This window comes from Lissotriton vulgaris, chromosome 3_1 (genome assembly GCF_964263255.1).
Source record: "Lissotriton vulgaris chromosome 3_1, aLisVul1.2, whole genome shotgun sequence".
Classification (NCBI taxonomy): domain Eukaryota; kingdom Metazoa; phylum Chordata; class Amphibia; order Caudata; family Salamandridae; genus Lissotriton; species Lissotriton vulgaris.
In genome coordinates, this window is record NC_141689.1 from 945,569,138 (window position 1) to 945,594,762 (window position 25,625).

At 45.6% G+C, this 25,625-nt stretch overlaps 1 protein-coding gene across 2 annotated transcripts in view; it reads left to right on the top strand.

Annotated features, from left to right (window-relative positions):
* Positions 1-25,625, top strand: part of AGTPBP1 (ATP/GTP binding carboxypeptidase 1) — a 1,139,154-nt gene that overhangs the window by 314,741 nt on the left and 798,788 nt on the right. For both annotated transcript variants that reach the window (XM_086961295.1, XM_086961296.1), the window contains exon 5: positions 8,801-8,864. In XM_086961295.1, coding sequence (XP_086817421.1) covers positions 8,801-8,864 — 64 coding nt within the window. The remainder of the gene's footprint in view (positions 1-8,800; positions 8,865-25,625) is intronic.

A 25,625-nucleotide genomic window follows, 5' to 3' on the forward strand; every position in this document is an offset into this window, starting at 1 on the left:
GAAGGCAGGGCGAGCGCTCTAGATGCTGGCTGCCTTTCACCCTCCTCTCAGCCAATAAAATGAACATCACTTTCTGACGGCGCAGCGGGCGTGCCGGCGGCGCGCCGAAGGTGAGCCCGTCTGCGCCCGACTGGGCCCCGGGCCCCAGACCTCTGTCCAAATTGACCCAATAACAAAGGTTTATTCCTCAAGCATGTTGCATTCACTTCGGGGATCAATTAATGAAGAATGTAAGATTTTTCAGAATGATCGGAAATGCACTAGCACATGCTCCACATGTAATATACAGCTTGATACTCCCCAGTTATGTAGATAGTCGGCTGCAGACTGTAAGTCGCTGCGGACTTAGCGCTTTGGTAGTCTAAATTGCCGGTCCCTAAGTAAGCATAAAAGAAACATCTATGACCTTCTATCCGACGAAACGTTAGATGCCTTGTTTTTAACTGAGACCTGGCTGAATGACAGCGCAGGCCCAGATGTTGCGGAAGCTCTGCCACCAAACTATGTAATAGTCAGAATGGATAGACCTAAAAGAATTGGGGGAGGGATAGCAATTATCTTTAAAAAATCACTGCAATGCACTCTGGAACCAGTTTCTTTGAATGCTTGTGAGCTAGCCTGCTTTAAACTCTCACTACTTCCTAATTTCACGCTGACTGGTTTATTCGTTTACCGATCACCCGGTTCCGCACAAACCTGGACGTCTCAGTTTTCTGATCTAGTTGCCTCATTTTTGGTCAACTCTAGCAACCTTCTGATAGTAGGTGACCTAAATATTCATCAGAATGACCCACAGAATAATATAGCCATTAATTTAATCAATGACTTGGCAGCCATGCATATTACTCTGTGCAATACCGGGGCCAAACATGAAGGTGACCATTTATTAGACCCTATTTTCGCTAGTCTTCCTCAGCTCCAATGCTTCCCTGCCCTGCCCCTTCACTGGACAGATCATTTTATTACATATTTTAACCTTTCGGCTGAGACTCCTGAGACTCCTGTTCCCCCTAACTTAGCAGCCCTGTATGGTTACAGGAACTGGAAGAAACTCGATATGAATCTCTTGAAATTAGCCCTAGATTCAGTCCCAGATGATATGTTTGACGACTCAAATGTGGCTAGAATGACGGATAGATGGCTCAAGGAGGCCATTGATACCTGTTTGCCACTCACGAACAAGAAACTCAAGGCACATAACACCCCTGCGTTATGGTTTAATGATTCATTGAAAGCGGTATAGTCCAAATGCAAAACGTCTTGAACGCCTCTGGAGGAAGGATTACTCCCCAATAGCTGGCCTGAATTATAGAAGGGAGCTTAAGCTTTATCATAAAGACTGTGCCGCAGCTCGAGCTGGCTATGTGGCATAGACCATTTTGGCAGCCACTAATAAATCTAGAACCTTATTTAACCTAGTCAAAGAACTTTCGGGTTCTCAAACCATTGCTGCACCCCTTCCTCTGAATGATGCCCAATGTGAAGAATTGGCGTACTACTTCACTAATAAGATTGAAACAATCTATTCTGACATCTTTAAACAACAGTTGGGGCTCACTGAAATAAATGTTAACCATGAAAATTCCTCCCTCCAGTCGGAGTTGACATATGAGCCACTTACTGTCTGGCCTGAGTTAAATGTCCAAGACCTTCAAAAGATAATCGGGAAACTGAAATCTGGCTCTCCTGCTGACCCTCTCCCTATCTCAGTCCTCAAGCAATTTGATATTAAGCATCTCTATGTGATCTGCCAGGTTTTAAACCAGTCCCTAACTTCAGCCACTGTCCCCAAAATGTGGAAACATGCAACGGTTTCACCATTGTTGAAAAAACCGACGGCCGACCCTAAAATTCTGGCACATTTTCGCCCTATTTCCTTATTGCCTGTCTTCTCCAAATTCTTGGAGAAGCATGTTCATAGTCATCTTGCCTACTACATAGAGGTAAACGACATTTTCCACTCTACGCAGTCAGGCTTTCGCCCAGGTTTTTACGACCAAAACGACCCTACTGGTGGTGTCGGAATTTCTGCGCAATTTAATAGATAAAGGAGACTCAGCTGCGCTAATTTTACTCGACCTCAGCGCTGCGTTTGATACCATTTCCCATAGTATCCTGTTAAAATCCCTCTCTGCCATTGGTGTGAGGGGCAAGGCCTTAGATTGGATCACCTCATTTTTAACTCAAAGATCCTTTCAGATCAATTCAAATACTGGGTACTCAAGTATCCATCTGTCCCCATATGGGGTCCCCCAGGGCTCGGTGCTCAGCCCTTTGCTGTTCAATTTGTGTGTGGCCCCACTTGCGCAGATCGCTGAAGATGAATGTCTGACCATGTTCACCTATGCGGACGATACTCAGATAATTTTCTCTCTCTCAAACACAGACCAAAACTCGCCATCTTCCTTGCAGGCAGGTCTTACTAAAATTGCAACTTTGATGAAGGCAAATCTGTTGAAGCTTAACGGTGACAAAACGAAGGTTTTAATCCTCGGCCCAAATCCGGATTTGTGGAGTATTAGGCATTGGCCCTCAGAAATGGGTCCTCTTCCCACACCATCCGACCAAGTGCGAAACTTGGGCTTTATAATTGACAAAGGTCTTACCATGCAACCTCAAGTTAGCAAGCTCACTGCCACGTGTTTCACCATCCTGAGATGGCTTAGAAAAATTCTATGGATGTTACCTGAAGACACACAAAAGTCTGTAGTCAATGCCTTCATTACCTCGAGGCTTAACTATGGAAACGTTCTCTACTTAGGGTCATCACAAGCTGTTGTGAGACGTCTCCAACGAGTGCCAAATGCTGCAGCCCGACTGCTGTGTAAATGTCATAGGAGAGAACGCATGTCTGAGCACCTGAAGACCTTGCACTGGCTCAGAGTTGAAAATAGAGTTAAGTTTAAGACTCTGAGTTTCATGCACAGAATTAAATTCGGCTCTGCCCCAAAATATCTCAAATTGCTGGTGCATGCCTACCTCCCTGCACGCTGTTTAAGATCCTCATCGCAGGGTCTTTTCAGCGTGCCAAAAATCCGTCTATCTAGGATGGGGGGCAGGTCTTTATCACTTTTGGGACCTAAATTGTGTAATTCTCTCCCCCTAAATTTGCGCCCAGAAACAAATTTTGTCCAATTCCGCAAAGCCATAAAGACCTGGCTGTTTAATCAGTAATTTTGTTCCTGCCTAGCCTATGAATACTACATCTTTTCAACAGTTATGTATCTGCCAGCGCCGGGAAACTGTTTTTGGGTAGCTGTCGCGCTATACAAATGTAAACAAATAAATAATAAATAAATAATAAATAATATATAGCTTATGATTACATTACAATAATAATGCGTACTCCTACGATGAAACCCTAACTAGATGTATCGAAGTGTACCAAGCATGTATGTAGTTGTAGAGCCTAGAATCTCCCTGGGATAAATCCAATCCCATTACCGGGTCTGAGAGAATGAAGGACCCTGTTTTGGTCTCAAGATGGACACCCCATGAGGGATGTCAGACCGCTGCGTACTGGAGTGTCTGCGGGCAGGACCCTCAGGACCCTCAGTGTCTCGCTTCAGTGTGTCAGCATGGAAAATCTTTCTCCTCTGCCTGCCCCAGCAAAGATATGGTGCACCGGAATCATTCCTTTGCAAAAGGTGGGGGGCATACTATGTAGCCTCATTCTGTTCCACCCACACCTCTGGGGTCACTATCTTAGCGAAAAGAGGGGTTCCCTTCACTCCAGTTGGACTATGCACAGATACACTGGGACACCACGCCACCATCTGGGGATGGCTGGGTGGGACAGTGTGACTATTGTTAACCTCTAAGCCCCAAATGTAGATGACCCGACCTCCTTTGACACATTATGGGGAAAGGGTCCTCGCTACACACCCCAACACCCTTCTGTGGGTGGCGACTTCAATCGCACCCTCCAGAATGGGCTGAATAGACCAAGGCCTACAGACAGCCTGTCCCCCATGGGAGACAACCATCTTAACGCATGCGTTACAACGCATGCGTTTACATTGCGTGCCATCACAACGCACGTGACATTACGACGCGTGCGTTCACTACATCCTACATACGTAGGTTCATTACTTCGCATGCGCTTTGACAATGCATGCTTTTAGAGTGCATGGGATGTAATGGACGGGTCGTGCACTGGGACACAGACAACGGGGAGACAATGCTGGAACCACAACGAGAGACGGGTAAGGACAACGCTGGACTCGTAGTGTTTTAGGGTTTAGAGTAGTTGATGGGGAGTGTAGTGGGGGTAGTGTGTTAGGTTTTAGGGATTAGGGTTGAGGAAGTAGTATATGGTTGTGTTTAAGGCTTTAGGCTTTAGGGCTTAGGAGTTAGGGTTGAGGAACTAGTATATGGTTGTGTTTTAGGCTTTAGGGCTTAGGGTTGAGGAAGTAGTATATGGTAGTGTTTTAGGCTTTAGAGATTAGGGCTTAGGGTTAATAGTAGTGCAGGGGACTGTTTTTGGCTTTAGGCGATAGGGCTTAGGGTTAATAGTAGTATAGGGTACTGTTTTTGCATTTCGGGGATAGGGCTTAGGGTTAATAGTAGTGTAGGTTACTGTTTTTGGCTTTCGGGGTTAGGGTTGAGGTCGTAATGTAGGGTCATTTTATAGGCTTTAGTGTTTAGGGATTAGGGTTGAGGGTATGTGTCAGAGGGTCGTAGTGTGTTTGGTAGGTTACTATATTGGTGTTTTGGGGCCGGTAGGAAGAATTTTGCGATGTAATAGAATGCGTGGTATTTGTGTGCGTTGAGAAGGTATTTTGCATGCATGTGAAGGGGAAATGCGGTGTAATGGTTTGAGTGGTGAATGCATGCAATGTAACGGTGCATGCGATGTAAAAAATGCGCTATAATGGCATGCGTTGTTTTGGTTTGCATTGTATGAACATACATCTATCCCCCATCCATGCGAGCGGCCATATTAGTTACGCTTTTGAAACCAAGAAAGGACCCTCAGCCACAAACACAACTCGATTAGCTTATATATTGCACGCAACAGCATTGGAGGAAACTATCTTAGATCGCTTTCTGGCAAAACTTGGGTGTTAGGAAGAGCTGGGCCTTAATATACCAGACAAGATGAGGTGCTTCTTCTGTGGGCAAATGGGTAAGATATCAGCCAGCAGTTGGCTGCACATTACTCATTACAATTATTTACACCGGGCCTACTACACGTCCCAAGCCCTTCACAAGTTCGGACTGCTTCAGGACTCTAGGTGTGAACGATGTAGCCAGGAGTACGCAAGTTTTCTGCACTTCCTGTGGTAGTGTGGCGGCGTCAGTAAGTTTTGGCGAGAGATCCTAACAGCCCACTCTGAGATAATAGAACTTGATACATGGCATGAATCCCGGGTGACACCACTGAGATGGATGTCGAATGTGCTCACTTCTTTCCGTTGCTGTACAGCCTTGGCCCTTCTGCAGTCGAAACACATGCTGTTGGGGTAGTTGCAGGTCGCCTGAATATAAGCACCTAAATATAAGCAGTAGCTCTATTTTCTGATCTATTGTAGTGAACAAATGGAATTCTATTAGGAACTGCTGCTGCTCACTGCTTGACCCAAAGACATTTGGAGCCCACTTCAGAGCTATTTGCCAGCATTTTACACTTGTGGTGACATCACAGGTGGGGAGTGAACGAGTATGCCGAAGCGGAAGTGGTCTGCCCTGTGTAACCTATCATTGGCAGTGGATCAACTTCGGGGGACTCTCGGTCCCTTCTGGATTTAGAGACCCATGATTGGTTTACTACTTATTAGCTTCATGGTCTCCCTTAGTAAGTGGAGTGCCTTTTTTGATCTGATCTGTATGCTGTAGTTCCATGTTTCTTTTGTTAGGTAAAATGAATACTCAATAAAAATATATTTAAAAAAATAATAAAAATAATAAAAAGATCCTCTCGCTTTCAGCCGGTCTTTGGTTGTGCACCCAGAATGGGGTGGTGTGGCTGGATCAGAGGTCTTCTTTCTCCCACACATTCATCTTTCAAGCATCTGTGCTTTGGGTACTGGCACTCCTGCCGGCCTTCCAATTACTCACATATTCTCTAGAACCCTCTCACTCCATACCATGAATTACACAAACCGTATCTGCTGTGGGACTCCTCTGATTTTTACATACTCAGCCAGTCTATTATCCAGTAGTCTTCTGCCCAGACAACACTTTGGTGCACTTCTGACACATCGAGATATATCACATAGAATGAGCAAAACAACAAATAATAACTCTGAGCAGATTTCACCTTAATTGTGTTCTTTGTGCTTAGACTATCTGGCCAAATCACTGTTCCCAGTGCTGGGCTCTAGTCTATCCCAGTCCCCTTGGAGAAATCTCTTCCTTAACTTGCCACTTGTTGTCATTTTGTGGAGTCTGGCTTACCGCTTATCCCATTTAATCTCTGAATGAAGACTTTTCCCAGCACACAGTGCACCAGATTCTGTGAAAGGAAACAGTCACCCGGGAAAGCTCATAACCGTCACATGTTAAATACAAAAATGTTGCTACTAGAAAAATATTCTAAGTGTGATCTACCGTCTGAATTGTAGAACTACATAGTGCTAAAGTCAGTTCTTTCTTCTACATTTCGACATCATCTTTAGTGCAGCAAATGGAGTAAGGACATGTGATTAAACAAAAACTATCAAGCAGGTGCATAGCTCTTCTGCTCTGAAGAATGCAAGACGACCTCGAGAAGAAGGTAGGGTACTTCAGAAAGCTGACATTTGATCTGGAGTTCCCCCTTGTCTTTAACAATTTCAGAATGAGGCTAGGCTTACTTGAACAGTTTGTCTAAATGTGCAATGTACAACTGTAGAATAAAAAATGATAGTGTGCTTAAATGTGTGTTGATGTACAATAACTCTTTGGTAGCACTTTAAGCAGATATAAAAATGATTTCACATTTCCTTCCTTTCTTAAGCAACTTTGTCCCCATAGTAGGGGAAGAGGGCTAGTCCTAGTGCAAGCAAACTTCTAGAACTATAGCATTGCCACAAAGGAGAGAGTAGAGAGGTAAAGGCTCTCAGGAAGCTGAGAATGAGGGGAAGGATGACAAATTAAGTGGTTTGGTCCATTAAAAAGAGGCTAGTGCAATAGCTAAACATGCACATTAGTACACATTTTTATATTGGAAGCGGTATCAGACATTCATGTTGAGCTAACATTTTACTACATTTCTTGGAGGGCCCACCCTAACACCTTAAGAGTGAAGACAATGAACCATATGTGCCATTGTGTTCAAATGTATGCATAGCATTGCTGATGCTAGACAATTTCTTTCCCACATCAAACTGTGACAGCAAACTGGCTGTTGAACTGACTTGTCTTGTGGATCAAGTAAACAGGCAGACATGTTGTTCTTGACCTCAATCATTATTTCCTAGGTGTTAGGCGACAGGAATTTCACAAAGTTGCAGAGAGAGCCGATGTCTGCCATGCAATCGAAAACATAGAGAACATTATGGAATGTTTGATACTAAGAGCTGAACTGCGCTAAGTTTGAGCAGACACACATGAACGATATTGGATCCCCTGCAATGATCAGTTGCTGTAACAATTCAGCAGTGGAGTAGTTGATTGGAAATCCACACTCAAAGCAATTGCCCTTCTAAAATAACCAATGCTTCAGAGATTTTGTGTTCTTATTCTTTCCACTAGTGAGACAATAATAGAATTTAGTAAGCTTCATGTTATAAAAAAGTCTGTACTGGGCAGTGCTACTAAAATATGGTTACAGTGTAGCTGAAGATACTCGTGTCTTAACTAATGTGGAGGCAGCTAGCCAATCCTTGAAAACAAACTGGTGGGAGAGGCTAAAGGTTGTATCACTGTGCAAATGTTGGTCGAAATTGGGGTGAAGCATTTCTCACCTGTCAGATTGTCCCTTCACCAGCAGACAACATTTCTGTATTCTATGCATCTTAGAAGGGGCTATAATAGTTATTAGAACATTGGAATGTTGGGAGCTCTATTGAAAACAATGGAGTGCTCTGGGCTTATAATGGCTGGTATAAGCCTGGAGCTCCAACATTCCAATGTTTCTTTGTTCACAGCTCTGGCTGTAAACAAAGGCTTCAGGGAACCTGAGGGGATTCTAATTCCCTCACGCTCCCAAAAGGCTTTGTTTTTTTTTCGCCTTTGGCTCGGGGCATTTAACGCTGGAGAGGGCCTTTAATAGCCGGTATAGCCCTCTACGGCGGGCTATAAGGCTATAGGAGATGGGAATATGGTCGACGCCTGATTAAAAGAGCTGTAACCACTTCCAACACCCTATTCCTTCAGCTTTGTTAGAGCAATGTGTGAGGTTTTGTGTTGTTTGCAGGAATTAGATCTTCCCAAGCTCAAACTATTATTTTCAAATGTTAGCTTTTCACTTTGAATGTACCCTGTTGTTTAAACAGTAGTATTACACAGAAGGAAAAAATAGACAAACTCAAAGATACTTTGTGTTTATCTCTAAGTGTTTTGGGTGTCATTTGGTGCAGCAAGAATATTGTGATAAATGGTTTAAAGTTATTCGTTAGACAGGTGATATCAATATCAAGAAAAGGAAATAGGTGTCATTTGTGATAACCCCCCCCCCAAAAAAAAATAACCAGTTAAAGAATACATCGTAGTCACCTCTGTGCTTAGAAGTCAATTTTTTTCTGAATGTATTGTATTCTGAATGTTGTTGCGTTACTTGGATGTCACACAAACTCACATGCAAAATTTTGGCAAGAAGAATATTATGTTCACATTTGGACATGCTTTGCAATTGTAGTATCTATTTTCTTTGCAGAATACAAAAGATCTTCAGACTTCACTAAATATCCTGAATATTCTTAATGAGTTGATGTCAATGGGTAAGTTCAAAGACAATCAAGACTTATTTTAATGCAACTTTTTGTCTGACTGAATTTTATATTATATAGCCCTGTTTGTGTATTAAAAGAAGATAAATGGAAACTGAAACCACTGTTCCCAATCCAGATAGTTTAACCGTAAGTCGTAAAGCAAACAGTTACATTACATGCATAATTCATAGAGATCATTGACAGTAATTGGCTGACATTTTAAATAAGACTCACCTCAATCATTTTGTGTATATAACTCTTTTAACCTAGTTTGCAATTTTTAGTTTGGAACTCTAACAGTAATATGACAAAAAAGACAAGTTTATCTAAAGAGCGTATATTAATACAGCTTGAGATTTCCTGCCCCACTTCAACCTTCCAATTTGCTTGGGTGCGTTCTCCTTCCTAAGTTTAGAAATCCTAAAGTATTTTGGGTTTCAGCACAAAACAGTGTCATATTTCGAACTCGTTAAAATCTTTTGCTCTAATATCTCTCTCAAGACATGCACTAGTGTTTCCCCAGAAAAAGTTATTCAAATAATTTCAAAGATATTATCATATAATGATATAATCTGTCTTGGCAAGACAGCAAAAAGATAAAGAGCCCCAGGGGTCCAATGCTAAGCACATTGCAGGAGACAAACCATCAGAGTCAACTTCGACCCTGAAGGGTGATCAAGAGAAGTCAAAAGAGGTCAAGCAGAAGGAAACTCACAACACCAAAAAGGAAGTTGATGCTGACTCTCTCGATGCTAACTATTGGGCGCTCAAGGTCGAGTGCAAGAAATGTCAATGTGATGTTGAAATCGCAGCCCTGTTACAAAAGAAGTAAAACTTTAAAGAGTGATCGTAAGGGCTCTTTATTCTTTCAAGCCACAGGAAGGCAGATGGAATGGAGAAGGAGCGATGAGAGCTTGTACAAGCTCACTCAAGAAGAGGTGCGCAGTACCTCGATCCTGATTCTTCAGAGAAGTGTTGAGGTACAGACAAAGCCCTGTTTCCCTCTGCAGGCCCTCATGCCAAGCCAGAGAAAAAACCCAGTGATCCCAAGCATTGGACCACGGAAAGGATATATTTCAAGAACCCACTTCTTTGACTGCTGGGACTCCTTAAGTTGAGAAGAAATGTAAGCACTTGTCCCAGGATCCACTGTTTAAGAGGGCAGCACATAGGCTAACTTGATAATCATCACTACAGCTGAAAAAATCTGTAAAAGCTCTCCATCCAAGCAATGAACTGCTGAGAAAGACAGTAATAGGCTAGAGTTGGTAGGCGGAATAGTGGGAAGAGGTGGCTGTAACCCAGTGGAGGATTGCAAATTCTCTCACACTTCCTGACCGCTATGGCCACCAGCAATGGGAGAAAATTGATGATCTGATGCAGCATCTCCCAGAGCTATATCAGAAAAGGGCAAAAACAGTAACACAAGAGGGCAGATGATATCAAAACACATACCTCAAGTCAGCTCCTAATACAGTGGACACTAGAAGTAGATCTGTTTTAGTAAAACACTGACATGACACGCCTGGCTAACAGTTTTGGGGTTCAAGCTGAAAGTCCAAGTATTTGCCATCAACATGCCCTACAAAGGAGAGCTTCTGTTTGGACCGGCATTTGACAAGGCCGTGCAACAAATCAAAAAAGATAATGAGACAGCAAAAGAAAATAGAGTATTACAGTTTCAAGGTGCATTTAATAGATGTACAGTGGCAACCAGAAGACCATTGGGGAGAGGCTCCTTCCAGTTAAGCACTCATTAGGTGCTGTTTAATCAGCTGGGAAGCTTGCATGAAACAACGCCCCAGTGGCAGATCCCCTCTACACCACAAAAACTTTTTTGTGGCAGAGGAAGAGGTTAGACACCAAGGGGCTAGTGTTACTCGGCTAATTAACTCGCCCATCCAACCCTCTTCCGCACACACCACCTGTGGGGGGGGGGGGGGTGCAAAGTAAGAGAATTCTTACCCAGTGGGAGGCAATCACCTCACACAACTGGATAATAAACATTACACAACACAAATAATTCTTTGAACGGATCAAAAGACTGCAAGACTGTCAAATGTGCAACCACAGAGAAGAGCCCTCTTACAGAAACAAGCTGTAGAAAGGGTACCCGGAGAATAAGTCAGCTAAAGGGTAGAATCAGGTTATTTCCTGGTGCCAAAAGCAAATTTGTTCTTATGATATATATACTAGATTTAAGACTAGTAACCAATGCATAAAGACACATCAATTCAACATCACCACACAGCAGGATGCCATACCAGTGCTGAAGAAGGGAGATTGCATGGTTGCAATAGACCTCAAGAACACCTACCTGCATATTCCAATGAACTGCCAACTCAACCAGTTCTTCATATTCATTGTGGATAAAGTACATTAGCAATTCCAAGTATTACTGTTGGGTAAAATCTGAACCCATTATATCCATGAAGTACCAGGCTGTAGTAGCAAAACATTTAAGGAAAAGGGGAATTCACATATATCCTTACCTGGATGACTAGTTAGTGTGGGCAAGTTTAAAAAAATAATGCCAGAAGTAAAGCCAAACAGTAAAGCAGACGCTTCACAGAGTATGGTTCTGCATGTTTCTGGAGAAATCATCTCCATTACCAGAATAGGAGAAGGTATTCTTGGGCACAACTCAATAATTAAAGAGAAGCAAGCTCTTTCCCAGTATTCAAGAGAGCTCTGGCATCGAATGAGCAAACACGCCTTTACTAGCGGGGCCAGTGCCTGACAGTGAGAACTATGATTTAAACGAAACCATCATAATAACGCCCTGTATACTGCTCATCTCACAAGCCAGGTTACACAAGTGCCCCATCCATGAGTGGTTTCTAAGCAAATGGTCACAGGCCAACTGGAGTTGGGAAGGTGTAGTTGCTGTCACATAGACTGTGTAGAAGGAGATACAGTATTGGAACATAAAAAGCAACACTGTAGGAAGACCATTCAATTCTGCAGCTTCCATATTGACCATTACCACAAATGCATCACATGCACAGTACAGGACACATATGGGAAACCTGAACATTAAAGGTACATGTAACACAGAACAGTAAAATACATAATAGTGAAAGAACGCAAGGTATTCTTCCTGGCGCCGAAGGTTTTTCATGCCCAGATCAAGGGGTATACAGTACAGATAGACAACACAAGTACCATGTTCTACCTCAACAATAAGGGAGGAATTAGATCATATGTACTTTCTAATCTGGCCCTGGATATCTGGAAATGGGGCATTCAAAAACACACGTCTAGTGGCGGTATGCCGTACAGTGACAATAAACTAAGAAGTAGACAGACTAAGCATGCAGGGAAGTTCCTAATGGGAATTAAAAGATCAGGAACTACAAGGAGTGTTTCAAAATGGGGCATACTAAATATAGAGCTCTCCAACACAAGAAAATGCTAAATTCCAAAGCTTCGCGTCCAGGTAACCACATCATTTGTCAAGAGGGAATGCCTTATTGATAGGCCAGTCATGGAAATTGCATACGCTTTCCTCATTACACCTGATCCTATTGGTGATAAATAAGCGCAAACAAACCACCAATGACACTAATCTTGAATGCACCACAATGGGCAAGGCAGACGTTGTACTTGGACCGCATGGAGATGTCACAGAGGGCTGTATTAAAACTACCACGTTCACAGGATCTATTGACAATGCATGAGAGACAGGTATGTCACCTGGAGCGAACAGGCCTCAGACAGGCAGTGCTACTCCTGAGGACATAACGGAAAAAGTGGTAGAACACGCACTACTATTTTTCTACAAATGTAAATGTGGTAATCTGTTTGTCCCATGCACATGAATAAAGACTACCTAATCTAAAGAGAAATTTCTGATAGATACATCTGCCGTGTGGATTCCTCACCTTGTGAATATCCCCCTTGCGTCAGCAACGTTCGGAAATTTTCTTCGTAGCACGCCGACGTGGGCGACGTCACAGGAGCACGGCATCGCGCGCGACTCCATCTGACGTCACCGACCCCATATCAGGCCCACGCAGGCGTGATGACATCAGTTCCCTTTTTTCCGCGTCTCCGACGCTAACGGTTTTCGGGATCTTCTGCGATACCTAGTATCTTTCTGTTAAATAATTGTCACTGTTTCTCTCTTACGACTTGGTTCTTCTCCGGAGATGTCGTTGAGGAAAACAGGCTTTAAGCCATGTAGGTCTTGTGCCCGCATGATGTCCATCACTGACCCACATAAGGATTGTTTGTGGTGTCTTGGTTCGAGTCACGACGTCAAGAACTGCGATTCCTGTTTTAAAATGAATCCAAAGGCGCTTCGAGAGCGTGAAGCTAAATTACTTTTGGCGAAAGTGAAACAGGATTCAGGACGACATTCGAGATCGACGTCACGAAGATCGAAGTCGAAGCAAAGGTCTCGGTCGAAGTCGGGATCGGCGTCGAGATCCAGAGCGGATTCGAGGTCTGGAGAGGAGTCGAGATCTAAAGCGAAGTCAAAATCCAGAGAAAGATCTAGGTCTAGATCTAAGTCGGCTTCTGGTCACGCTTCGAGCTCCTCGAGGAGAAAGCATAAGAGGAGGAAGCACAGTTCGAAACATCATTCGGAGAAGGAATCCTCTGACTCGAAGAGAAGGTCTCACAAACATCGTAAAGACTTTGTCACTCCTTCGCCTGCTTTATCAAAAGAAGGTTCTCCGGCTCCGGAGCCGGAGCCGGACCCGGAGCCGGTATCCTCGGAGCATGAAGTGGAAGAAGAGGTGACTCCTCAAGAACCGGCTTCAGCTGAGACTCCTGTGAACCCAGAAGGTCAGGGTGAGGATGTGTCGGGGCGGCCTCCATTGGAACATCCGGTAGGTCCGTACCCTTCCTTTCCTGGTCCTGGACAGGATCCCTCGCATTTTCTCAATGCGATGTTTGGAGTATATTCTAGGGCAATGTACCCCACTGGAGCGCCTGTTGGTCCCATGGGTCCATTATCGTACAATCTGGGTATTCCTCAGTCGTACGCCCCAGCTCCATTTATGCCTTTCATGCCGGCGCCTCTTTCACCATGGCTCGGTACGGCTCCACCGAGGTCTTCGACTCCGCATGCGGCTTCGCCGACTCCGGATCGACCTCGCAGTCGAGATCGAGGTACCACACCTGTTCATGACTCTCGTCCTGCTGCTCCGGCTCCTCGATCGACGTCGGAACCGGCTCCGTCGAAGTCGTTACCGGATCCGTCGACTTCGATTCGTTTGGAGTGGTCGAGGCGAAGAGCTCAGCGTCTTCTCGAACAAAAAGATGATGAAAGTTCTGATGTGGAAGAAGGCGAGCTTCCTGATCATGATGATGATTTCGATGAGCTTGGGGATGCTAGTGGTCTGGAACTCTCTCCCGAGTGGGGTCTGCCTTCGACTTCTGATGCTCCATCAAGGGACGTGGCACCCTATCACGTGGTTATTAGGAAGGCTGCTGACCTTCTTAGCTTAAAGCTGCCCACAGTGGAGTACAAGCCCAACATCCTCACTGAAGTCTTGCATTCTCCTTCTTCAATTGTTGAGCCTACACTGCCATTTACTGATGCCTTGACGGATCCAATTAAGGAGATTTGGAAGAGGCGGTTGTCTGCTCCTGCAGTTTCAAGGATTATTGCAAGGCGCTATAGGGTGGCTCCTGATGACCCTGCATTTCTTTCTTCGCATCCATCTCCGGAAAGTCTTGTGGTTCAGGCGGCTTGCTCTAATAGGGCTGCAGGCTCTTTCCCTCAAGTGCCAGCTGACAAAGAGTCTAAGAAATTAGATCAGTCTGCGAAGAAGGCTTTCTCTTCTGGGAGCATGGCTCTTAAGTCATCAAATGCTACTTGCCTTTTAGGTAGATATGTGCATGCGCTAATGGACTCAGTGAAGCAGTTGTCATCAAAACTTCCTGAGGAGGATAAGAAGAACTTTAATGAAGTGGTCTCTGACACTCAGGCTGCGGCCCGCATGGTCATTCAAAGCGGCATGGACACTGTGGATTCTGTTGCTAGAATTATGGGCTCATCCATTGCGACCAGGAGAGCCGCATGGTTAAAGTCTTCTGATTTCTCAGCGGATGTGCAGTCTACATTGCTGGACTTACCCTTTGAAGGAACTGGCCTTTTTGGTAAGAAGGCTGATGTGGCCTTGGAGAGGTTTAAGGACAGCCGTGCCACTGCAAGATCTTTGGGTCTGCAGATGAGAGGGTCGACGACTAGAAAATTCAAGGGATTTGGTAAATCTTCTTTTCGTCCCTTCAAGCAGGGCCAACAACAACAGCAGCAGCAGCAGAACCCTCTATATAGGTCCTATAGAGGTAGACAGAGGGGTCGTGGACGTGGACGTCAAGTCTCCTCTTCCTCCACTTCCTCCAATAATGCCCAACCCCCACCCGCATCAGCAAAGCAGCCCTAGATCCTCCATTCTGGATCATGTAGGGCCAGTAGGGGGTCGGCTTACTCACTTTCTACGAGATTGGGAATCGGTTACATCAGATCTTTGGGTTCTCAATCTCGTAGAGAATGGGTATGCACTTCCTTTTCAGGAGTTCCCTCCCAATTACCCTCCTTGCCAAGGTTATTGTTCGGAGGACCACCTGCTTCTCCTGCAGGAGGAAGTCCTGGCACTGTTTCGAAAGGGTGCAATAGAGGTGGTTCCAGAGCAGGAGAGGGGTCAAGGGTGCTACTCCCGGTATTTCTTGATTCCCAAGAAGGATGGCAGGCTTCGGCCGATCCTGGATCTCAGGATTTTGAACCTCTATCTCAAACAGGAGAAGTTCAAAATGCTCACGCTTGCTCAGGTTCTTCTGGCGCTGATGGAAGAAGACTGGATGGTGTCGATCGACTTGCAGGATGCGTATTTTCACATCCCAATCCTGAAGTCGCACAGGAAGTATCTCCGTTTTACGGTGGGATCGCAGCACTACCAGTTTGCGGTCCTCCCGTTTGGACTTACTACTGCGCCTCGAGTTTTCACCAAGGTGATGGCAGTGGTGGCTGCGCATCTCAGAAGGTCAGGGATTCCTGTATTCCCTTATCTAGACGACTGGCTGATCAAAGCGGAGTCGCCGGAGATGGTGCTCCATCATCTGCAGGAGACAACTCAGTTGTTACACAGGTTGGGTTTTTCGATAAACGTACCCAAATCTCACCTGGTGCCCTCCCAGCGCAACCTGTTCATAGGTGCGGTACTGGACACTTCTGTATGTCGTGCATTCCCTCCACCTCAAAGGATTCACGACATTCAGGAAATGATTCCTTTATTCTACAATGGAGCGGTTGTTCCAGTCCTGAAGGTCCTTCGCCTGCTCGGTCTGATGGCTTCTTGCATTCTGTTGGTCAGTCCTGCACGCTGGCACATGAGGGCGCTCCAGTGGTGCCTCCGCAGGCAGTGGTATCAGCACAACGGAGATCTCAGGGAGTCAGTGAAGATCTCCAGGGAAGCTGCAGCGGATCTGTCTTGGTGGGGCGTGGAAGGCAATCTGTCGCAAGGAAAGCCTTTTCAACTGCCTCCATCAGTGGCCACAGTGATAACGGATGCATCCACTCTCGGGTGGGGTGCTCATCTGGGAGACCTGGAGGTCAAAGGTCTTTGGTCTCCGGAAGAAAGGTTGTTTCACATCAACCTTCTGGAATTGAGGGCGATACGTTTGGCGCTCAAGGCCTTCCTCCCTTCCCTTCGCGGTCGTTCGGTTCAGGTCCTAACGGACAACACGACTGCGATGTGGTACATCAACAAGCAGGGAGGAGTAGGGTCGCAGTGTCTCTGCAGAGAGGCTCTGCGTCTCTGGTCCTGGGTTCAGGACCATCAGATTTGTCTGGTGGCAAATCATCTGGCCGGAGTTCTGAACGTGCGTGCAGACAGTCTCAGTCGGCAGTTCTCTGCCGACCACGAGTGGAGGCTTCACCCGGAGGTTGTTCACGACATCTTTCAGATGTGGGGGACTCCTCGGGTGGATCTATTTGCCACTCGCGAGAATGCTCACTGCCCTTCATTCTGCAGTCTCCAGTATCCGATGCAAGGAGCATTGGGGGACGCGTTTCAGTTGAGTTGGGGAGATCAACTCCTTTACGCGTTTCCTCCCATACCTTTGATTCCTCGGGTTCTGAGGAAGATTCGTCAAGACCGGGCCCAAGTCATATTGGTTGCTCCGGATTGGCCAAGAAGGGTGTGGTATTCGGACCTACTCCACCTCTCCTCTCACCCGCCGCTCCGTCTCCCTCACAGGGCAGACCTCCTCTCTCAGATGGAGGGGCAGGTTCTACACCCCCACCTCCAGACATTACACCTTCATGCCTGGAGATTGAACGGGGCAACTTGAGTTCTTTTTCTCTCCCTCACGAGGTGGTGGATGTCATTCTCTCTGCCAGGCGTGACACCACTAAGTCCATTTACTCCTATAGGTGGACAAAATTTGTTTCTTGGTGCAGGGAGAGGGATATTGACCCTTTGAAGGCTCATTTGTCTAATATTTTACAATTTGCCCTTTATCTGGCACAGCAAGGTTTGGCTGTGGCCACGGTCAAGGGTTATCTTTCGGCCTTATCGGCGTTTCTTTGTTTGCCGGGTCAGCCTTCTCTCTTTAAATCTCCGGTGGTTTTGAGATTCTTGAGGGGTCTCATGAATATGTTTCCTCCTACTCCTTTTATTGTTCCTCATTGGGATTTGAATCTTGTGCTGACCTTTTTAATGGGTTCTCCCTTCGAACCCTTGCACAAGTGTCCATTGAGGCTTCTCTCTTTTAAAACTATCTTCCTCGTTGCAATCACCTCGGCAAAGAGGGTAAGTGAGCTTCAAGCTCTCAGTTCCAAACCCCCATTCCTGACCATTCATGCTGAAAGGATGGTTCTTAGGACCAGGGCTGCTTTTCTGCCTAAGGTGGTGACTCCTTTCCATCTTGGGCAGTCCATTACCCTTCCTACCTTCTATCCTCCCCCTCACCCGTCTAAGGAGGAAGAGAGGCTGCATCGCCTGGACCCTAAGAGGGCGGTGTCTTTCTATCTGGACAGGACTAAGGACTTCTGGATGGACGACCAGCTGTTTGTTGGCTTTGCTGGCTGCAAGAAGGGCAGAGCGGTGCACAAGCGCACTCTTTCCAGGTGGATAATCCTGTGCATCAAGATCTGCTACTCTTGCGGGTAAGGACCCTCCTGAGGGTATTAGGGCTCATTCAACTAGAGCAAAGTCTGCAACATCTGCTTTGTCTAGGGGTGTACCTGTTGAGGATATTTGCAGGGCCGCGACTTGGGCCTCCCTCCACACTTTCGCGAAGCATTACTTCTTGGATACCGAGGTGAGGAGGGATGGCCACTTCGCGCGCTCTGTCCTCCAAGACTTCCTGGTGTAGCAGAGTGGGCACCCTCCTCCGGGAGTGGGGACTGCTGTGGGAACCTATTCACAAGGTGAGGAATCCACACGGCAGATGTATCTATCAGAAGAACAAGTTACTTACCTTCGGTAACGCTTTTTCTGGTAGATACTATATCTGCCTGTGGATTCCTCACTGACCCACCCGCCTCCCCGTTGTCCACTCTGCTATACGTGGTCTTTCTGTATATATGGTTTATACTATTGTATTGATTTAGTTCTATATGTACTGTGTACATTGTATATTTGCATGTTTGCTATCGTTGGTCCGTCCGTGTGCCTCGAAGGCACGGAAAAAAGGGCGGAACTGACGTCATCACGCCTGCGTGGGCCTGATATGGGGTCGGTGACGTCAGATGGAGTCGCTCGCGATGCCGTGCTCCTGTGACGTCGCCCACGTCGGCGTGCTACGAAGAAAATTTCCGAACGTTGCTGACGCAAGGGGGATATTCACAAGGTGAGGAATCCACAGGCAGATATAGTATCTACCAGAAAAAGCGTTACCGAAGGTAAGTAACTTGTTCATTAGTGTCTTAACCATTCTTTGGATCATCATTTATAACTTTTGAATAACCCCAGACAATGGGGCCTACGCAGTGCTAAGGGGGACAGACCCGAACAGGTGACACTACATGTGACGCCTGAGGACTTAGAATTCAAACACTTTGATCTCCCACAAAAAAAGCACAGAAATCCTAAGTTAGGCCAGAAGACTGACGCTAAGAAGGTGCTACAAAGCAAAGTGCAGCTGATTGTTCCCTGGTGACACAGGGAAGTATTTTGAGACAGTATAACACAAGACACTATGCTTATTAGCTAATTTCAGGATGATAAAGGTGTAGGGTTTTCCTACCGCTTCTAGTTGAGCGGGGAACAAAATTCCTATTTTCCTCCATGACTCTATGTCGAGTGGTTTACCTCTATATTTGATCTGGGGGTTTGCCCAAAGTGTTTCCCAAAGCGAGTTCTTTATGCTATTTTCTAGCTTCTGATCTACTTTGAGTAGCGCCTGCCTTGTGATCCTGAGGATCGGATTATTCCCAAGTGCTTGTTTGTTGGAAGTGAGGAGTGTTAACGGGTTTGTGTTATTTAGAATGGCTTCCTCTATGGAGAGCCATGTCGGGTGTATTGCTGTTTCGGGAGCACCCAGTGCATCCCCGGTCTGGCTATGTAGGCTAGTTGGAACGTTCTTAAGTCCGCCACGTTTAGCCCTCCTAGTTTTTTGTCAAGTCTAAGTTTTTTAGGCTTATTCTGAGTTTCTTATCCCTCCATATAAATTTGTTTAGCATTTGGTCTATCTTTCTGTGGAAATCGTCTGTGAGAGCCAGCAGTAGCATACCTGCCAGATAATTAACTATGGGAGTGATCATCATTTTGACAGTGTCAATTCTGCCCCACCAGGCAATGAATTTTGGTGACCAGGTTTCCAGTAGTCCCTTGATTTTTGCTAGAGCTTTTTTCTGATTCTGTTCGAGGGTGGTTCTTAGGTTTTTCCCAAAATGTATACCGAAGTATTTGACAAATCCCGGTTGCCAGGACAGTCCCAAGGTCCCCATTACCTCTCTGGTTGTGTGTATGTTGAGGGGCATGCATTCCGATGTGTCCCTATTTAGTTTGTATCCTGAGTGGTTAGCGTATGTTTCAATTGTTTGCATGAGTGCTGGTATGGACTGGTCCGGTTCCTCCGTTATTATGAGTAGGTCATAGGCAGCTAGTTTGGCTGTGGTATTGTTGATTGTTATGCCCGCTATATCACTGATCTCCAGAGTGTCTGATCAGGGGTTCAAGCACTAGTAAGAACAGAAGCGGAGATAGCGGACAGCCCTGTCTTGTCCCTCTCTCAAGAGTAAATTGGGCAGAAGAGCTACCGTTAATAGTTATCTGGGCTTTAGGGTTCTTGTACAGTGCCATGACTTTCCTCGTGTATCTGTCTCCTAGGTTGTATGTCTGCATGCATTTCCCTAGAAAGTGCCAGGATACTCTGTCGAAGGCCTTTTCCGCGTCTAGCGTGATTGCTACTTGAGTTGAGTGATTTTGAGGAGTGTTCTATGATTTGGCAGAGAAGTCTAGTGTTATCTTGAGACATGCGTGTTTTCATGTAGCCTACCTGTGTGTTTAAAATCAGATGTGGTAGTATTTTGTTTAGTCTTGTGGCTTGTACTTTGGCGTATAGCTTGCAGTCTAGGTTGATTAGTGAGATAGAGCGGTAGTTTTTGGGCCATTGTGGGTCTTTGCCTTCTTTGGGTATTACGATTATGTTGGCCTGTGACTTGGTTTCCGATACTGTCCCTTCCTTAGCGCAGTGGTTAAAGGTTTTAGTCAGGACTGGGAGAAGGTGGTCTTGAAACCTTTTGTAGAAGGGTGCTGTGTAGCCGCCTGGGCCTGGAGCTTTATTATCCTTTAGTGACTTTATTGCTGTAGTGATCTCACTCAAATGTATGTCTTTGCCTAGTGTTTTGGCTTCCTCTTCCGTTATTTTGGGTAGGTTTAGTCTGTCTAGGTAGGCTGCGCTGCCCTCTTGGTCAATGTTCTCATCTTTTGTGTAGAGATCTTTGTAGAATGCCATGAACGTGTGTAGGATTTCTTTGTGTCGGGTGTGCACTCTGTTGTTCGAATCTGTGATTGCGGAGATACAGTGTTGTCTTTGTTTGCGTTTGAGATATGATGCTAGTATTTTCCCTGCCTTGTTAGCTTTGCATAGGTTGATTTATTTGTATTTTCTTATCCACAGACCTGCTCTTTCGCTAAGAATCCTGTTGAATTCGTATTTTTTCCCTGTGAGTTCAACCAGGACATCTGTGTTTGAGGTGTCTCTGATATGTTTGGTTTCCTGGAGTTTAATGTCTATTTCTAGCTTGTCAATCTGCTTTTTTGCTTCTCTGTCTCTTCTGGCCTTAATTTCTATCAGCGTTCCTCTGATGGTCGCCTTAAGGGCGTCCCATAGAATTTTAGGGTCTGTGTCCGGTGTGTCATTTTCTTTTATGTAATTCTTGATGGCATTCTCGATTTTTGTTTTTGTCCTCTTGTTTGGCTAGTGTTATGTTGTTGAACCGCCATCTGCGAGTTATGTGCTCATTATGTCGGCATGTTAGCTGTAGACTAATGCACGAGTGGTCTGAGATCGTCCTTGCAGCAATATCTGTGTGTTCTATCAGATGTGTGTGTGTGCCTGAGATGAGGATGTAGTCTATTCTGCTGTAGGAGTTGTGTGGGATGGAATAGAAGGTGTAGTCTCTGGTGTCTGGGTGTTGTAGTCGCCATGGGTCTTGTAGGTCGAATCTGTTGCATATGTTTTTCAGGATGTTGTAGGATGCTGTGGGTCGTGTTTGGGAGCCCGATTGTCAGTCCAGGGTGTGGTCTAGGACTAAGTTGAAATCACCAGCCACGATGTTCATGTTGCTTGCCTGGTTTGCTTTTATCTCTCTTGTCACCCCCTCCCAGTATGTAGTGTCGTCTGTGTTTGGTGCGTATATGTTCGTTACTAGTATGGTTTCTTCTCCTCTTTTGAGTTGGGTAATCAGCAGTCTACCCTCATTGTCGTGCTGCTCTTTCACTATGGTTAGCTTTGATTTAGTGTTAACTATGGTGATTACTCCGTGTTTTTTGCCAACTGCTGGTGAGCAGGCTAGCTGGCCAGTCCATCTCGCTTTAAGTCTACTTGCGTCTTCTGAGGAGAGTTTGGTTTCTTGTAGGAGTATAATATCACCCTTAGTCTTTGCCAGGTAATATGGTATTTTTCTCCTCTTAAATGGATGGTTCAGACCTTTGACATTGAGGGATGATCTTTAGATCAGCAGCAGTGCGTTGTTGTTAATCATTGTGTTTATATATTGTTATCGGTCTTTCTAGCGTGTCTTTGGTGAGTTCAAGGGTTGCCCTTGTGCTTCTTATGTGTGATGTTGGTAGGTAATAAACTGCACGCTGTACCGTATTTTTTGCCTGAGTGTATGTTACTGACATTGACGTGACATACTGGACAAACTTGACAAACAGGACAAACAAGACAAAAAAACATCCCCCCCCCCCTCAAAACCCCTCCCTGTCGGTGGGTCGATAAGTAGACGTGCGACAGCAAGGTCCTTCCCGCTCCCCTACTCCCCCGGGACGTCTTAATATGTTAGTCTTGTGGACCTATCTAACACCCCTCTAAGAGCATTAACGGTTAACTTTAGTAGAGATTCAAAGGATATAGATAGTCTGAGTAGGCTTTACATCTTCAAGTGCTTGCTCTTGTTCCTCTTCTCGTCTACCGGTGCTTGCATTGCTTCGATGTCGATTTTCTTCGAATTTAGTGTCAAGAGAGTCTCTTTGTCTTGTATTGCCATGAGGTAGTTCTTATCTGAGGTAGGTTGCGTTGTAACTGTTGTTGAGATTGTGTGCTCTTGAGGTAGATTACGTTGGTATTGAGTTTGTGTTGATCTTAAGCTTGTCTTTCCGTATGGTACTTTCTTCGCTGTCTGTTGGAGTTCTTTCCTTTCTTTCATTCGACAGTAGTGTATTGTAGTCTAGTCCGTTTCGTTATGTGGATCTGGCGAGGCTCTTCTTTTACTTGACGTAGTCGTCATTTCCATTTGTTGTTGTATGGGTTCGGATAGGTATCGTGATAGTTCAGCTGGATCTTCGAAGGTTAACATAGTTCCTCTGTTGTTTATTCCGAACTTTGATGGGCCTCTGAAGGAAAAGCTGATGTTTTCCTTCCTTAGCGTTTCTCTTTGGGCCAGGAAACCCTTTCTGATGTCCAGCGTTGTCTTCGAGTAGTCCTGCGTGAGGATAATCTTGTTACCGTTCCACTGTAGGTTTGGGGACTTCCTCGCTATTCCAAAGATGGCGTCTTTTTGGTGTGAGCGTAGTGGTTTGCATATTATCGGTCTTGGTCCCGATCTGTTGGTTTGCTTGAAGGCCGGGACTCTGTAGGCCTTATCCAGCTCAAAGGGGTTATCAAATTTGAGATTCGTTAGTTTAGGTATAAGATTCTGCACCAGTGCTACGCACGACCCAGCCTTGTCCTCTTCTCCTTCCGGAATACCCAGAATTCTTATGTTACCCTTTCTCTGTCGGTCTTCGAAATCTGTTGCTTGCTTCCGGAGATCTGTTGTTGCCTTAGCAATGTTGCCAATCGCCTTGCCTGTGAGCTGTGACCTGTCTTCTATGTCACTAACTCTTTGTGTCACTGCCGATATTCTATTGTTGGCCGTGTGGATGTCCGCTCTTACTGCCGCTAGTTCGAGTTGTATGGCATCCGTCGTTTTTTCAGTACATTTTGCCAGGTCGTGGACTTCAGCTAGTTTTTTAAGAATGCTGTCCAATGTGCTACTGATGTCCGGCTTCTGTTTGAAAGGGGATTCTGGATGTCCATCTGGTTTGGTTTTCTTTGATTGTTGTGTCAGCTTTCCTTGGCATTTTCGCTAGGCCTCTTTTCGCTGTTGAGAGTTCGAGTCTTTTGCTGTTGCTCCGTGATGTGAAGTGGGTTTCCTGCTCTTGTCGGTTGGTTTTGGTCTCTTCGTCTGTACCTAGAGCAGTTCTTGGGTTTGGGCTCTTCTGCTTGCTACCCCTAGTATCTTCCGTTCTTTTTACTCTTTTGTGGGTAGTGTTTCTTATGAGCCTTTTCTCCGCCGTGATTGCGCTTTGCTTCCTCTTTATTAATTTTTTTATTGGTTCTGGCAGTGTTGACCCTTGTTTGTCGAACTTCTCTTTTTATTTGTTTGATTTTTTTTAGTTTTGTGTGTTGCCGGCCTTTGCGGATTGCCTTGTCGTTTTGCTCTCACTCTGTGGTGGTGTCAGGTGTTCATGACGGTTATTTCTCCTCCCGTTGTTCAACCTATTTCTGACCTGTGCTGGCGTGCCCTTGTGTTTGCAACAGATCGGCTTGCCCTTTCGGTCGTACGTTGCTGAGTGCGCTTACGCTTGCGGTTGTTCCCCCGTTTGGAGCGCCTGCTCACTGCCTTTCCTCTCAGCTCCGCTCTACCAGATGGCTCCTCCTTCTGATTTGGCTGTTGCTGGTTTCACTCTCGGTTGTTCAGCAGATTGTAATGTCAGCAATGTGACGGTTATGCCCCTGTGCCAGCGTGCTCTTGTGTTTGCCCTCTCCGCTGTTCTTTCCATTGGCTGGTACGCAATTCCTCCTGCTTACTGTTGTTCCCTCTTGCTTTTCTTCTCAGCCCCAGATGGCTGCGCTTTCGGCTGTTCCCCTGTTTGGAGTGCCTGCTCACTACCTATCCTCTTAGCTCCGCCCTTCAAGATGGCTGCCCCTTCGGGTTTGGGTGTTGCTGGTTTCGCTTTCGGTTGTACGGAAGTTCGAAACGTCGGCACTGAATTTTATTTTTCCTCCAGATGAATCCCGTTAAGCTGCGACTTTTACGGGCTGGTAAGAAGCGCCGTGGGGGTGCTACAATCTTAGCTCTGCGCGTCTGCTTATTTGCTTCTTTGCTTTTTTGCCCCCTTTCTGTACTAAAATGGCCGCTTCCACAGGGGTAGTTGGTTTCGCTTTCACTTACTCCGCCGTTAGCGTGCTAGGGCCTCCGTTGGCCCCCTGCGTTTCTCCCCTACTCAACTCGTTGGTTATCGGCACTGGGGCGCGGGGCAGGAAGCGTTGCGGGTGCAGTCACTGACCTTGTAGCGGGCACAGTTCTCTCTGTGAGGGCTTGATCGGTGCTCTTGTCATCAGAGGTCTCTTCCTTCTGCCGCCATCTTGCCGGGCCAGGACGTTCGTACCGTAGCCACAAACTTTTCCTTTTTACTCGTTGCGCGGTTGGTTCTGGATTTTAGTTTTTATTACATTCGGCTCTACTTGGGTTCCGATTGTTGCTGCGATGTTCGTTTCTTCTTTTGGTCCTCAATAGTACCCTGTTCTATCTGGATATGTCCCGAGGTGTAGCGGAGCTCTGGACTTAGGCAACTCTTCCCATTGCCGTCCAAGCCACGCCCCCGCAGTTCCCCTTTCTGACTTGGATTTTGCAGCAGTCTTGCTCATCTCCTCCCACTCCAGGCAAATTTCACAATCAGCTTTTCTAATTGGGTGAAGAGACCTAATGTGGACAGGATGGGCCATAAATGTGCATAATGCATTAGGTAATACTTTGATCCTTGTTGCCTAATTTGACTGCATATAAACAAGACAACTATATAACAGTCGAAAAGCTGAAAACTTGTAAAATAAGTTGGTTATTTAATAGTCCTAATGCTTTTTATACTAATCTAGCAGACTGAATGTTTTCCTGGTTTCTTATTTGTCATTATATTTCTGCACTGCCTAATATTGTTACCTGAACCAGTTTTTTTCCTTGTCCTTTTTTCAGGGAATGGGGTTGGTTCTCTCCCAATCCACATCTTTTTATGATGTTTGCAGCCAGTGCACTGCTTGCTTGTATATAGAATGTACAGAGGTTTATTTTGTTTGTTTTTGTCCCACCCACACTCTTTT